Genomic DNA, 14,784 nt, shown 5'->3' with positions numbered 1-14,784 from the left:
AACAAACAAATGAAAAACTATGATGGTGGGCCATTCCTTCTCACCTCAGCATTCAACTAAACAACAGCAACTGGAATTAGACACACGACAGAAAAACCTAGCCAACGTTCACCAATTGAATTCACTGGGCTCGAGGGGGGATTTACTGAGAAGGTAAAGGGTCCATGAGAAAAACAAAGGGTATGAAACACTCATCCTAGTTTTCACTCCGATAGGTGGAGTTGTTGATTGCTTTCAGAGTGCAGCCTGTGCTGATCATTGGAGCATGAGATTGGCTGAGTGTTTCTAAGTGCCTGGAGATTTATGGACCTGTAATAGGCCAGGCATCGGCTTCTTGGGGGTAAACAATCATTTGCGCCTATCTCTGCCCCCTACTCTCCCGACACGTTGCGCTACACAAGGAACAAGAATTGTAGTCAAGAATTAGGCAGTGCTCAGTTTGAAATAATGCTCAGCGAATGCTGGGACAGCTGATCGATTGAAACAGACTTCAACAGGATGATAAATGCACAAGTAAAGGAGTTGAATTATTTTTTTTTTTTACAAAAACAAATATAGTGAGATATTGCAAAATTTGCTAGTGTTCCAAGGTACCTAAAGGAGATTCCTAAAGACACCTAAAGAGCCATGAAATTACTGAGCAACTCAAGAACTTGGAGGATGGATTTGCTGAGAATCGGAATGCTGTAAACCAAAGATCCATTTGAACGCATTAACCATTTGCATGATCCTCTGTTGGAGTTTATGTTCATTCAGGAATGAGATTCTTGCACAAGTCTGCTTAACAGACCTCCTCCCAAAGTCCCACTTTACAACCCAGTCGACTTACAGGAGGTCCAGTTCTAAAGAGCTAAACGCACCTCTCCTTGTCATTGCCCTCCTCCAAAACACGCCTGATCATTGGCAGATAAATGATTCAGGAATTTCTAAAACATTACCAGTGACCTCCACGTCTACAGCCTCAAGCTGGTCGGGTAGGTGACCTCATTCCAGGAATACCAAATCAATGCTCCAGGGAGCGGGGATTGTTTTTTCCCCCATGCTGTCAAAACACATCTCTGTGCTGGTCTGTCTGAAAGGAACATGTTCATTTGGCCATAAACCAGACCTTAATTTATTCTGAGATGGTACATTGTTTTGAAAAGAACTTTAACACACGAATTCTGCACTGCATCGATTAATTCCTGATCTTAAACTGGTGAATGCAGAATGTATCTTAATGGGCGCAAAGCAAAAGAATTCACCTATGCTTTTGGAGGAGGAACTTCACCAAGAAGCATCAAATGGGGACTTGAATCCTGAGCCATTATATTAAAAGTCTGATGCTCCGCTGACTGATCTATCCAACTGTTCTGTTATAAAATGATTGTTATAGGAGTGTATAGAAACATGTCCGTTCCACTAATATATGGCATTATAAATATATAAGCCAATTTGCACAATTGTACACTGTAGGATGTCTATGCATGCCGTGGTATTACATTTTGCATTCACTGGAACAAAGAGGCCCAAACCTGTTCCAGCAGTACAGCACTGCAAATGTGAACGTAGGCTGAGAACCCTCCTACCATTCGGCTCATGCAAAGAACTTGAAAAGAGTGGTAGGATGGAGTTGGAAAGTTTTTGTTTTCTTAATGAAATTTTTTTCATGTACCCACACCACTCTTCTCCAGCTCCACCCATGCTACAACGAGAGATATTGCACTGATTAAATTTCTAAAAGCCTGGAGGTTGTGGAGTTCGAATAATAACTCCTGCAAGTTCGCCAATGTATGAGAGGAAGCCATCTCTCTTCTAAGCTTTTTCATCCATGGAACGGGACCTGGGATTTAGCTGGCAGTTCATTACATTCACTTTCCTGAAAAAGGCCATTCATGCACATGAAAGTACCACCACACACTTGTGCACTTGCACACAAACACTTGGCTTCACTTTCACTCAGTGCACTCCTGGCAAGCACTTCAGCCAGCCATGACAAAGCCATCATTTCAGACTCCCTTTTCCAGGAAATGCATTGTGAGTTTAGAAGGAGCTGTACTGATTCGGCACACACTATATTGGCCCAGGTTCTCGAATAATCCCTACTGTAGACTGAGGGTAAAGAACTTAAAAAAACAGAGAAAAGAAAAGCTGTAGGCATAGACAGGCTTTTATTGGGGTTATGGCAGAGGGTGTGGAGGGTATATGTGTTATTAGCTTTCATCATTGCAACACCAACTATTTTACTTAGGCTACCTCTACACTAATCCGGGTCAATTTAAAAACGACGTTTTCAACTCTGTGTTGTCTGAAAATGATTATGTCCCTGTACTGCACATGAGCAAAACCCAAGCCTCTTCGTCGCAGCAATGGCAAAAACATGCATCATGGTTTTTCGAAAGCCTCCATTTTCACAGTCTGCGTTTTCAAATGTATCCCCTTTAAAGAGTGTTTTCCATCTCCAATTTGTCAGTATTCCAAGGAAGTACAAAAAAATAAAGACTGCATTGGGGTATCGCCTGTATTACTAATTTGCAACCGGTGAAATTGGTGGTTATCATTAACTTTGAGATGGTTAGGAGTTACCTACCTAAATTGCGACTGTGGTAAACCGCTTGCAACTTCGCTAGGTCTTGAAATTACAAGTGTGATCTCTGTGAGACTCTGTGTGGTTTTAGGTATTAAATAAGAACTGGCAATGTATTTAAATTTTTTTTTTTTTTTTGCATTCTTTAAAAAAAATATACAGTGGTCAGTAAACAGTGTTCCAATCATACAGGAATTAAACCTGCACTAAATTCACAGGCATCTGTGATTTGTGCATTTTGGTTAGGATTTTTTAACGTTAGCATGGACCCACCCCTTTCATCTGATATTTGTTAGGGTTTTTTGAAATTTAAATTGAGTATGATGTAATGAGCTAGAGTACTTGAACCCCTTGTCTTTTACATCAACCTAGGCAAAGATTTACTTTAGTCAAACAAATATATAAATGTTCAGATGCTCAACTTAATTTTTTTATTGAAAATGCATGAATAACAGCTTGACACACTTTTGGCATCTGGAGAGTTACATTTTCCAAACGTTCAGCTGGAATACTTTGCCATGCCTCTTGGAAAACTTGTCAAAGATGTTCTTTGCTAGTTAGAGATCTCTTTCTTGCGATCCACTTCATCAAAGAGCAATTCAATAGGATTTAGGTGCAGTGACTGGGCAGGCCATTTCATGATCTATAAGACTTCAGACCTCTGTTTGCTCTCTAAATAACGTATGTTGTATGGTGAACTCTGTTCCAATGAGGCGCAGTCCAGACGGAATTACATGGTGTTGAAGTATGGAATGGGAGCCATGTTGGTTCAGTTTTTGATTGACCCTAAATAAGTCTTCAACCTTCCATGCTCTCCAAACTTCCACAACCAATGTTTTACTGTAGGGGTGGGCCAGTCTGGTAACATCTTCTCTGTCTTATAAGTTCTTCTGTTAGAGCCAAAAAATGTCAGATTTGGACTTATCTGTCCACAGAACTTTCTTCCAATTACAGTTCTTGTCTGTTTTTGCCTTCTACCTAGTTGGCTACATAGAAACAATAGGAGCATGGATGTATCTAAAAAAAAAAAGTAAAAGACTCCAGGCTAACTGGGCTAATCCTGATCTTATACAGAAGGTCCAAGTACATTGAATGGTACCTGACATCATTGACCAGTGGCAGGACAACATCCACATTAACCAAGTAATTTCAAAAATCCTCAGTTTATGAGGAAATTGTTAATGGCATACTCTCTACGGGCGTTTTACTGCCGCATCTTCTGACACTGAAGGAAATCACAGACGCGATGCATGCAGTCCTCATGAGAAAAGTGATCTATTCTTTGTCACAATGACAGATTTGTGTGTATTTTATATTTATGTATTCATGTTTATATTCTCCAGCTTGAAGGGAAAATCAGTAATCCGAATAAATCACTGCCAAATGACATGGGACTAATTGCTGCTCATCAACAGTCAATGCTGTGATATGAGCTGGACAGTCAGCTCCAATTTTACAGATCCACACCTACACATATGTATTAGCCCTTATAGTAATCTACACGTCCAACCAAAATTTTTTATTATGGAAGTATGCCAATTATGAATACAGTATTCTCTATTAACAACATTTCTGGACTTCCATTAACCCTCCTGATTTATAGTTGACATAGAACAATAGGCGCCACAATTAGCAGAAGGAATCAGTGCTCTTTGCCCTCTGGACTGATGAACATCAGTAGAAAAATCAGCTTATTGATCTAAATGCATTGAGGCAAAAATCACAGTGAACAAGGCCTGCTGTTTCTTTGTCATGAAAAAATTGACTTAAAATGGACATTATAGCCCATAAAAACATTCATTCGCTATCTCTGATGAATACAGTCTACATGTATTGTACACTATTGGCTCCATACATGATTCCAAACAATGGTGTAAGACCTCACCCTCAATTTGTTATAATTGTTACAAAATTTGCAATTGACTTTCCTCTAGAATAGACGAGGATTTTCCAAAAATTTCTAGATATTCATTCAATTTAATGTCCCTTTCATTGTAGCTGGAGATCTAAATGAGAAATGCTTTTAATTTTCCAACTGGTTTAACAAAATCAATGCTGACTGTCATTGTCATGATTGTTGCCATGAGATGCATCTCAAGATCTCTGATACTACACTCAAAAGAACTAAAAACTATAGGCTGTCTACTGCTCCTCAGAAAAAGACCGTTTGAGAGGTTCAAAGACTATGCTAACCTTAACAGAAAAGGTGTAGCGGGTTCACTGGATCAGTGAATTCTTTGAATTCTTTTTAGCAAAAGTGTTTTAATTCATGTCAGGACCTTGACTAGATGTTGTTTGTCATTTACTCGTGGACTTGCTTGTATGTTTGGGCCATTACCTTTCTCAGTTCAAGCTTCAGGTAATAGACTTAAAGTTCTTTAAAAATTTTCCTCCAAGATCACCTCGGCAGCTCACCCAGAGAGCTACAAAAACCCCAGATGAACATCTAAGGAATGGCAGATCTCACTTGCCTTGGATGTAATCAGTGTTCATAAGATGCAATGCTAATTCCACTACTAAACAAGCTATATACTGTATATAGGCTTGTCTCACATTTGTCTCAATGAAGCACCTCGATGAACCCAACCCAACCCCAAGCCTTTTTGGACTCAATTGTGGTCTTGCAAGGCCTGTTAATTCTTGGTCATCAAGGTACTTTTTTGAGAATATATACCTCGTTTATTGTGGAATTTACCTTGCAGCTGCCCTCTCATGAACTCTTTTTGGCTCCCTGGACTGAATAAGGTGCTCTTGGAGGAAATTTGGTAGGCTGACAAAATCTGGGAAAATGTAGCATTGTTCCAAGTTCCAATAATGGCTCACACTGCAGTGTTGGGGTCTAGATGTACACCTCAATCTGGAAAACTGGATGCCCAGTCCCAAGGGCAAGTCATGGGCCGGACTCATCTCCTGTACTTAGTTGTAGTAAACTCTGGGATTGAAAAAACCATGAATAATGGGACCATTTGACTTGAAGGTTGACCACCTTAAACCTCAACTCCTGGGATATTCATAGTCTTCCTAGTCTTCTTGAGTCAGTGTTTGCTTATTGGCCAAACAGTTATTTTACTGAATTGTGTCCTGGACCAGGCAGAAATAGATCACTGAAGCCTGTGTAGCTTATTGGATTTATAATTTTTTTTTTTTAAAACTCAATTTCCATTTGACCTGTAAGTAAGTGAGCAGTTCATGTTGGTAAATTGAATAGTACATGCTGTTATGAAAATACAAAACCTTCCCTGCTTGTATGCAATTTTTCAATGGCAGATAATTAACCCAGTGGAAATGTGCAATTGCTGACACATTTGCATACTCTCGTGGCTACGGAACTGTCTCAGTTATTTAGTGCAGAAGATATATGCAGTTGCTGACACAATTGGAGGCTCTCGCGGCTGTAGAAACAGATGTTACATTGCCTGTGTAATCAGTTAGATTTTCAGGTTTCGTTAAAAAGCCTTACTCTTGACATGTGAGAGAAAAAAAAAAAGAAACCCTGTACACTGTAATTTTTTTTGGGACATGCTGAGTCTTCAAGATGTTTTAAGTGATTACTGCAGCACACGAGAAGCGTTGTTTACTCTGGAGACAACTAAAGATATGTGAACATATGTCTGAAACAGCGATTCAGAAATTATAGATGTCATGGCACAAATGCAGTCATAATTCATCTCGCACGGATGTTCCATCTCTCTGCAATTAGCAGCTGAAAGTGGGGATAAAATCGTGGGCTATTAATTATAGGAAGGTTGAAAAGTCAAAATCCTACCAAGCTGCCAGGGGTGAGTTTTTGAGCAAGAGACTTAAACCTGACCTGATTCTGGGGTACCATAAATCCTGTAGCCCCAATGACGCACAGACAGTATTGTTACCCTAAGCACAAAGCCATTTTCATGTTTTTCATTAAAATTCTCATCCACTAATTCAATTCTTTACAATTTCCGACAAAATGGTCACAGTCAGAGTATTATACATCATCTTGAGCACATTTAAGTTCAAACTTTCAGATTTGTTCAAATCCAGTGACCTTATTCACTTCTATGCTCATCAAGGACCCCCTTGGCCTCTGGTCATCCCATTTAGCAAAGCGTAGAATGGAAATATACATATTTAGGTTTTCACTCTGTCTTTTTCTATCGTCTCCTTTTCCACTATACTTTTAAAAGAAGTGTGCATCGGTTTCTTCTCACCTGCTCCAGCTTCCAGTGGAACTCTGCCGGCCTGAATGTGTCCATCTGCGTGAAGTCCCTCCGCAGCAAGAAGACCAGACGGCAGTTGTGCACATACAATGAGTAATGGTGTCTGTTCATCTCTGTCAATATATAAGATGGGTGAAAGTTAATTCAAATAAGGGGGGGGGACGGAAGAAGTTCTGAATCTTGAGAAAAAGTGTATCTGTGGCATGGATAGAAATTCGGAGCAAGTTGACCTCGTTATTCCATTAATATGGTGAGACCAAAAAATAAAAAAAGTTATTTATTATTGGGACAGCCTATCAAAACAATCAATCATAATCAATTGGAAAGCCATCGATATTGTGGAATCTGGCACCTTTAAGGCCATGTTTTTGAAGCGTTTATATATCGAACAATTAACCTTCTCAGTGTCTTGTGATTTCCATGGCGATGCAAATCAATGGTCTTGCAACATTCTGATCCGAATGTTGAGCATGCGATACACTACTTCCTTGCTTTCTTAGTAAAAAAACAAAAAAGAAAAACACAACTAAAATATGGAAACAAGGGACATGGCAGTTAAGTGGTTAAAGTGTTGGACTTCTGATCAGAAGGTCATGAGTTTAAATCTCAGCACCACCACGCTGCCACTGCTGGTCCTTTGGACAAGTTCTTTAACTGTCAAGTGCTCAATTTATGTAAATAATATAATTGTTAGTCGTTGTGTATACGGGCATCTGCCAAATGCCATAAATGTAAATGTGATGCAATTTAATGTGAACTGCTGAGCACTAAATAATTTCCAGGCCTGTGTAGGGACATTTACATTTTATATTTATGCCCTTATCCAGAGATACTTACAGTTATCTAACTTCTACAGCTGAGCAATTAAGGGTTAAGAGCCTTATTCGAGGACCCAGGAGTGTCAGCTTTGCGGTGCTGGGATTTGAACCCGTGATTTTCCGATCGACATCCATCTTATCCACTTCCCTATAACAATGCTCTGTAATATGGTAAAGCGGTATCAAGTTCCCTCATACCCGTCTTGTCCGAGTTGCATAACAGCGTCTCCTTCTCCCCTCTCAGACCAGGGCTAGGGCTGTGCTTCATCCATGTGGCAATTGTGAATTGTTCAGTGAGGTTTTGAGGCACCACCAGTTCTGGAATATTGGTCGCCTGTCGCCCATCGAAGTGGAAGACGAGGTCACTGTCTCGTCCACTGTCGGTCAGCAGCGAAACTGTCCAATTTGTCGAAGTGCTCGGGGCAGGGAGAAGATCAACACTGCCTGAAGCGGCACCTGCAGAAAATAACAACAGTGAGAACGGCTTTGGATTATGAGGTGACGGGAAATGTCACACTGAACTAAACAGCAAGCAATGTTTGACCCGGCATTTATTTTTGTTTCGTTTTTTTTTTTCCCTCAATGTCACAGAAACACATGTTAATGTGTAAAATTTCACCTTGTTACATTGAAGGTGGCAAGTAGAATCTGTGAAAAAGCTCTCGCTGCATATCCACAGCTCTAACGATCACAGTTTGTCCGATATTGATAGCTTGTCTTTTTATAAGCAACCATTTCCAGAGACCCTGCAACATCCTTTCTTGTTTGTACTTGGTAATCCTTTGTGGAAAATGACAGGTAGAGGAAATAATGTTTTCCCTCTTTTGGACAATAACAGGCAAGCTAAATTCATTACAGTGAATGTTGTCATTGTCAAATATGATGCAGGGCATTTTGCCAGACTCCCTAAAGCGAAAACCTGGTTTTGACCAAAACTCTAAAGCTGTAAAGATGATTATAGTGTCTGTCTATGTATTATTGGATCAGGTTACCACACATATAGTGTTAGATATTATTTGTTTGTTTAGATTTTTCAGTAAATGACTGATGTCCTAATTGAAGAATCCATTTTATCCATTGCAGTTATTGGATATCCCATAAGTGTCAACTAACCAGGCTCAAATTACAAACGTTTACTGCATACACATATTTTATTTTATAATAGAGCGCCCCACATTTCTGCATGGGAGACGAAATCCGAGGTGGTTATCAGGGATGTGTTTTTTGAGAGGGGGAGGTTGGGAATGTAACTCAACAATTGTGCAATTCTTTGACTCGTTCAATTTCTTTTAATCCTGCCTAAAACGTTTAAGGTCTTCATACCGCCAGGTTTAAGTGATAATGACAGAAGTTCAATTCCACTAATTGTCCATTTCAGACAAATGAAGAGAAAATCAATGGCAACTTGAGAACAAGGTGTAACTATGAAATAGCTGAAATGTATACGCGAGACTCCTGGAGTTGTCTGGTTCGTGTCGTACTCCGCAATGTGCAATTGGTGTTTTGGGTAGAAATACAATTTGTCACAGCTGTAATTTTGACGATTGGACAAAGTTGTAAACACACCATTATGGAGAATTTTTTAAAAGAATTGGAACTGTTCCAGCCAATTTCCAGCCAAGACTTTTCTTCCCCTACTTGTGTAGGATGTCTTTGGATAAGTATAAAATTTTCCCTCTTCTTAAACTAGGTGACCCAAAGCAGTTATAGCATGGCAATGCCTCTTGCACACAATGAGTTTGGTGAAGATATGGTACATGGGTTGGAGTGAGGGATCTTGAGTGGACTGCTTGGACCTCAACCCTATTGAACACCTTTGGGATCAATTGGAATGCTGACGGCACCCAACCATACACCCTTCTCATTCTACATCCATAAAAACTTTCAAAATCTATTAAAAAAATCTATTAGAACCTTTTTTTCCTGAAGAGTGGAGATTATTATAACAAGAAATGGGGAGTAAATGTGGATTGAAAACACATTAGCACATAATGCTCTATGGTCAATTGTCCATATAGCATTAATAATTAATTAGGACCATTTGGACCCACACTACTGTGCACAAATGTTAAAGCTGCTACCATATTCAGCATGCTAATGCGTATTTGCCCATAGTGAACATTGCATACCAAATAGGTCACGGGCTACCTGTACTATTTATGGTACATTAAGCTCATATTTAGCAATGTGAGGTGTGAATGGTTCCCGTTGGATATTCTGAAGATTGGCACTTCTATAACTTTTTAGTTGTATCTTGACTTCACGACTCACCACAGAGCTTCTGCAACGATTTCTCAGAGTAGGTTTCCCTGTCGCAGCCTTTCCCGATGTGGCTGGTCTGCAGTTCTATTGTGACTTGGACCGAGGATATGGGGCCACCACACGTCTCGAGGTGCATCGTGGGAAACAGTTGCTTGCTGCCGGTCCCAGGCTCGTAGTCCACTTGCTTACTCCATCCTGAAGAGAATGCATACAAAATGCATCACAGTTTTGCTAGGACAGCAAACGCCCACTTTTTGATTAACACCATAGCTCAATGCGACATACTGCATGGATGTCTTTATAGGAAACTAGAAGTTAGACCTTGTATATAATTTAGCCACACTCACAAAACCTTATACAGTCTACCATGGTCTGACCAACCCATATGCTGCTTTGCTTTTATACGACACCAACTTTTTTCCCCTGATTGAATCTTATTTGTCTTTATTTATGGATTTGTTTTACTTTGCCTTTGTTCTCATTCAAGTCGCTATCATTTTTCTTCCGCACCACTCTGGACACATTTTTAGCAACACCATTGTGATTTATCACAGCAAGATGGCAGTATCCATGTTGAAATAGCTGCCCCTTTTTTTTTTCCCTCCTCTAGAGAGAAAGGGTCATGGTTCTTTTATGAGTATCTGAGGCAGCACTTTCACTCCAAATAAAGCGGGACAGAGAGGACAGGCTTTACATAAAAAAAAATGGTTGTGATTTTGGTTTCGATTGTTCAGAATAAAACTAATTCATAAAAAAAACGAGAGATTTAACAATAACTATTCCACCCTATTGTGCCGGGATGCTTGTTGAAATGGAACCTTGCGGGTCCACACCTTTTCTAGGTCTGGAGAAAAGGAGGGCGTCTACATTTTCAACTTGCGAAAATGTCCAGGAAATAAACTGTTGAACAAAATAAAATTAGTTTCAGTTGCTTTTTCTAATTCATACCAATGATAAAACCTCAATAGACAGTTGTCATATTTTGATCGATTGGCTTTACACATGGAGTTGACTTTTGGAGGTTGCGTGTTTTTTTTGCGTACTGGTTTGAGAGGTGAGAGTGGACGCATGGACGCAAAAGTGGTAGCATATTGAATAAGATATTGGACTGCTAAAAAGGATAAGACCATACGCCAACATTGCCAATGTTCCATTTGCATTTGTGGCATTTGGCAGACGCCCTTATTGTGACTCACATTTTACTCATTTATACCACTAAGCATCTATGGGGTTAAGGGTCTTGCTCGGGGGCCCAATTTGATTTGACTGGGATTTGAACTCTCAACTTTCAGATCCAAAATCCAAATCTTTAAACAGTATCCACTTCCCAAACTCCCACTGTTGATCCCTTGAACAATGCCTTAAGCCTCAACTCCTCAGATGAAATAATTGGAAGTCGCTCTGGATAACAGAGTCTGCCAAATGTAAATGTAAATAGTTTTAGTTGGAACAATTTACTGGCATTTAACCAATATGGTTTCCATCAATATTATTCTGCATTTTTTGAAAATAGCACTTGATCCACCACATCCTACATCCACGCTACTTAGCTACTTAAAGTCCTGTTACTTTGCTTCTTGCTAAATGGGTACAAAAACACCAAGATTATCCAATCGATGTGAGGAAAAAGCTGACGGAGCGCTAATCTGCCACAAATTTCCATGTTGCTCATATGCAATCCTTTTTAGGCCACCTTAAATGTATCTCAACTATGAATATTGCTCTAAATGCATTTTTAAAAAATGAGAACTTTTGTTATGAAGTAAGGCATTTTTGGGATAAAGAAAAAACTCACTTTCTCATGGACATTAAACTTGAGTGAAATGTTAATCTCCCTGCATGGACAGCGTGGACCACGGGAAACAGTGAAGGAACGGAGGATATAGATAGATAGATCAGAGCTGACACACAAGGGATTGACCCTAAAGAGCAAGATGGGCTGGCCAATTACAGACCTGAACCACCATGACATGTTGGAACTGAGAAATCCTCTTTTTTGTCTTTTTTTTCGAGCCTCTTTTTCTCCTTGCCCTGGGCTCATCACCTTAGTCACCATGTTTCCACCCCAGCACCTTACACCGAATGACAATGCAGGACACACAATCTATGAGCCAGTGACTGATTCTAGCTGCTGGTCAGGGCCTGTCAAAACATATTTAAGGAACCATCCTGCATGAGGCTAAAGGGGGATAGGTTGGGGGTCGATGGAATACAGAAAGGAGATGGGCCTTAGGAAAATTGATTTGCACTTCCGAGCTGAACTAGAGTGTTGTTCGGGGCACCGTTTGCTTGCTTTTACAAGGATTTCTAATTAATGCGCTTGAGGGTGACCTTTTGCGTTGTGCTGGGCGAAACTGTTGTTTTGCTGGATGATCAAAACCCGTTTCTTTCTCCGGGTAATACGAGAACATTCTTTCCAGACAGTGCTTTTCCTTGATAAACTGAGGCAGAGAAAAAAACAAAACAACCCAGTAGCACCTTTCTAATTGCCCCAGATCAACAAAGTTCACCTGTCATTTTAACAAGCACTCGGAAAGCAACCTGCAACAGCGAGATGCACACTTGCTGGTAAATTCGCCTCAGCACTGTGTTCCGGTAAGACAATTTAATTATGTGATATGAAGGGGAAACATAGCTTTGTTTACTTTTCTCAGTGTGAAACTTGTTATTGGAATACGTTTGCATTCAATTAAAAGAAAGACTGGGAAATTCACTGGGAGCACTTCACGTCGAGGTGAAATACGTAAAGCTGTAACAACATTTTTTGAAGGTTCTACCATTTCACGCTTCCACAGTTTTGCCTTGAATTGAAAGAAAACACATTTTATGCACTTTACAATTGTTAAGGAGGGATGTGAGGTATATCGGTAGAAGAATGCTGAGGATGGAGCCACCCGGAAGGAGGAAAAGAGGAAGGCCAAGGAGGAGGTTTATGGATGTGGTGAGGGAAGACATGCAGGTAGTTGGTTTGAAAGAGGGAGATGTAGAGGACAGGGGGGGGTATGGGGACGGACGATCCGCTGTGGCGCCCCCTAATGGGAGAAGCCGCGAGAAGAAGGAGAAGAAGCAGGACTTGAAAAATGTGCTGTATTTTCAGCTGCAATTATTATCCAAAATGCTGGAAACACATAGTACATAGTGCTACATGTGCTACATAGGTATTCAAGATGAATAAACTAAAGCCAAAAGACTCTTGCTGCATATAATACAATGAAAACAATTCCAGAAGTCAGGATATCAAATGGTACACACTAAAAAAGACCCTTAAATTTACCTTGCCAGCCAGGTTTGCACATGGGTTTCACATGGATTTGGACAAGCGCACTCTCTTTCGCCCTCTTTTGGCCACAGTCGTAGGCGCTCACCATGATCTTGTAGTATTGGCGCTTGTCGTAACTTAAAATTTCCGTGTTCCGAATATTACCTTGAGGAAACGAGAAACATAAGAGTGGTGAGGCAAAGCTCATCAATTAATTGAATTACAATTGACCTCCTTCTTTGGTATTTAGGCATACAATTATACATGGTCAAATTGGGACACGGTTTTATAAAATGTAAATAAAAACAATACAATGATTTGCAAATCTCATAAATCAATTTGTTATTCAAAATAGTACATAGAGAACATAAGGAACATAAGAAAAAAATAAGATCATTTTGAATTTGATGCCTACATCATGTCTCAAAAAAGTTGGGAGTTGTAGCATCACGTCTTCTGTTCGTATACCTTTGGGAACTGAAGAGACCAGTTGCTAAAGTTCGTGAGAGGAATATATCCAATATGTGTCTGATACAGGATTCTAGCTGCTCAACAGTCCTGGGTATTCTTTGTTGTATTTTTCATTTCATGATGCATCGAATGCTTTTAAATCTTCAAATGGTATTTATTAAAACATGTTTGAACATTTTGCTTTATTATAAATAGAATATGGTTCGATGAGATTTGCGAATCATTGTATTCTGTATTTATTTACATTTTCACAGCGTCCCAATTTTTTTTTGGAATTGGGGTTGTACATTTGTAGCGGTAGTTCTTGAGATAACTAGTAAAAAATCATCTGGATACTTTCTTGTGTTTCTTATTTTTTGTGTATCCCAGCCTTTTTGGAAGTTGGGGTCCCAGTGCATGGTACCTCCGGAGTAGAAAAGGGTAAAGGCCTTTCTTAAAGTCCCAACAGTGGCACGTTAAACCTCATTTGGAACCCCATTAAACCAAAGCCTTAACTGCTGAGCCACCACTGCTCCTATATGTACAGTGTATGAAGAGACAAAAGTCATATACACAGCCCGAAACCCTGAAAGAAATCCTGGGTTTACCGGTCCAATGAATTAAAATTTAAATTGGAAAGCCTGCTTTTGTAAATGGAATGGGACTTGTTTGCTGACATGAAAGAGCATAATGAGCAAGGGAATAAGGCAAGCACTGAGAACAAGGAAAAGTCAGTGCTGGTGGGTATCACTAATTTCTATGGTGTATAAAAACACTCACCATGCTAGAAAAGATAGCACGAAACTAGAACATGTCAGCAGAACCTGTAGTTCTTAGTTAGAAGCTGTTAAGAAAACTACTGAAGAGGGTGTACAGTACATGCGGTCCATTGTGTACAAGGCAAGAAAAAGAAAGCGCAAGATGTCTTTATTATTCAATTCCCTTTGTTATTTAAACCTTGAAAGATAAAGAAACTTGCATTGATATCATCCATAAATTATGCAGCAAATAAGTGTGTAGGCAAAAGAACAGCCACTAGCAGCAGGTATAGTGAGAGTCTAGGAGAGTTGTCCTTATTTGCCTCGATCTTCATCTGCAAGTTTTCTTCTAGCCATTATCCTTTCCATAGCTAAAAGTGGTGCATTTCCACATGTAAACTTCTTAAATTCTTTCGCATATATCCAGGCAGTGTCTGGAAGCTGTATTCAGAGTGCAGGGTCAGCCATGATACAG

The 14,784-nt window shown here is 39.8% G+C and overlaps 1 protein-coding gene and 1 long non-coding RNA gene across 3 annotated transcripts in view; one reads left to right on the top strand and one right to left on the bottom strand.

Annotated features, from left to right (window-relative positions):
- clstn2a (calsyntenin 2a) overlaps window positions 1–14,784 on the bottom strand; it is a 71,828-nt gene that overhangs the window by 9,461 nt on the left and 47,583 nt on the right. For both annotated transcript variants that reach the window (XM_083541694.1, XM_083541695.1), the window contains 4 exons: window positions 13,117–13,266; window positions 9,852–10,037; window positions 7,779–8,036; window positions 6,754–6,875 (listed from right to left, as the gene is read on the bottom strand). In XM_083541694.1, the coding sequence (XP_083397820.1) occupies window positions 6,754–6,875; window positions 7,779–8,036; window positions 9,852–10,037; window positions 13,117–13,266 (716 nt within the window). The remainder of the gene's footprint in view (window positions 1–6,753; window positions 6,876–7,778; window positions 8,037–9,851; window positions 10,038–13,116; window positions 13,267–14,784) is intronic.
- LOC310726413 overlaps window positions 1–14,784 on the top strand; it is a 77,376-nt gene that overhangs the window by 22,252 nt on the left and 40,340 nt on the right. The window lies entirely within an intron of this gene.

This window comes from Silurus aristotelis (assembly GCF_946808225.1).
Source record: "Silurus aristotelis genome assembly, chromosome: 5".
Classification (NCBI taxonomy): domain Eukaryota; kingdom Metazoa; phylum Chordata; class Actinopteri; order Siluriformes; family Siluridae; genus Silurus; species Silurus aristotelis.
Note: the sequence above shows the minus strand (reverse complement) of the source record. Positions and strands in the feature narration are given on the sequence as shown.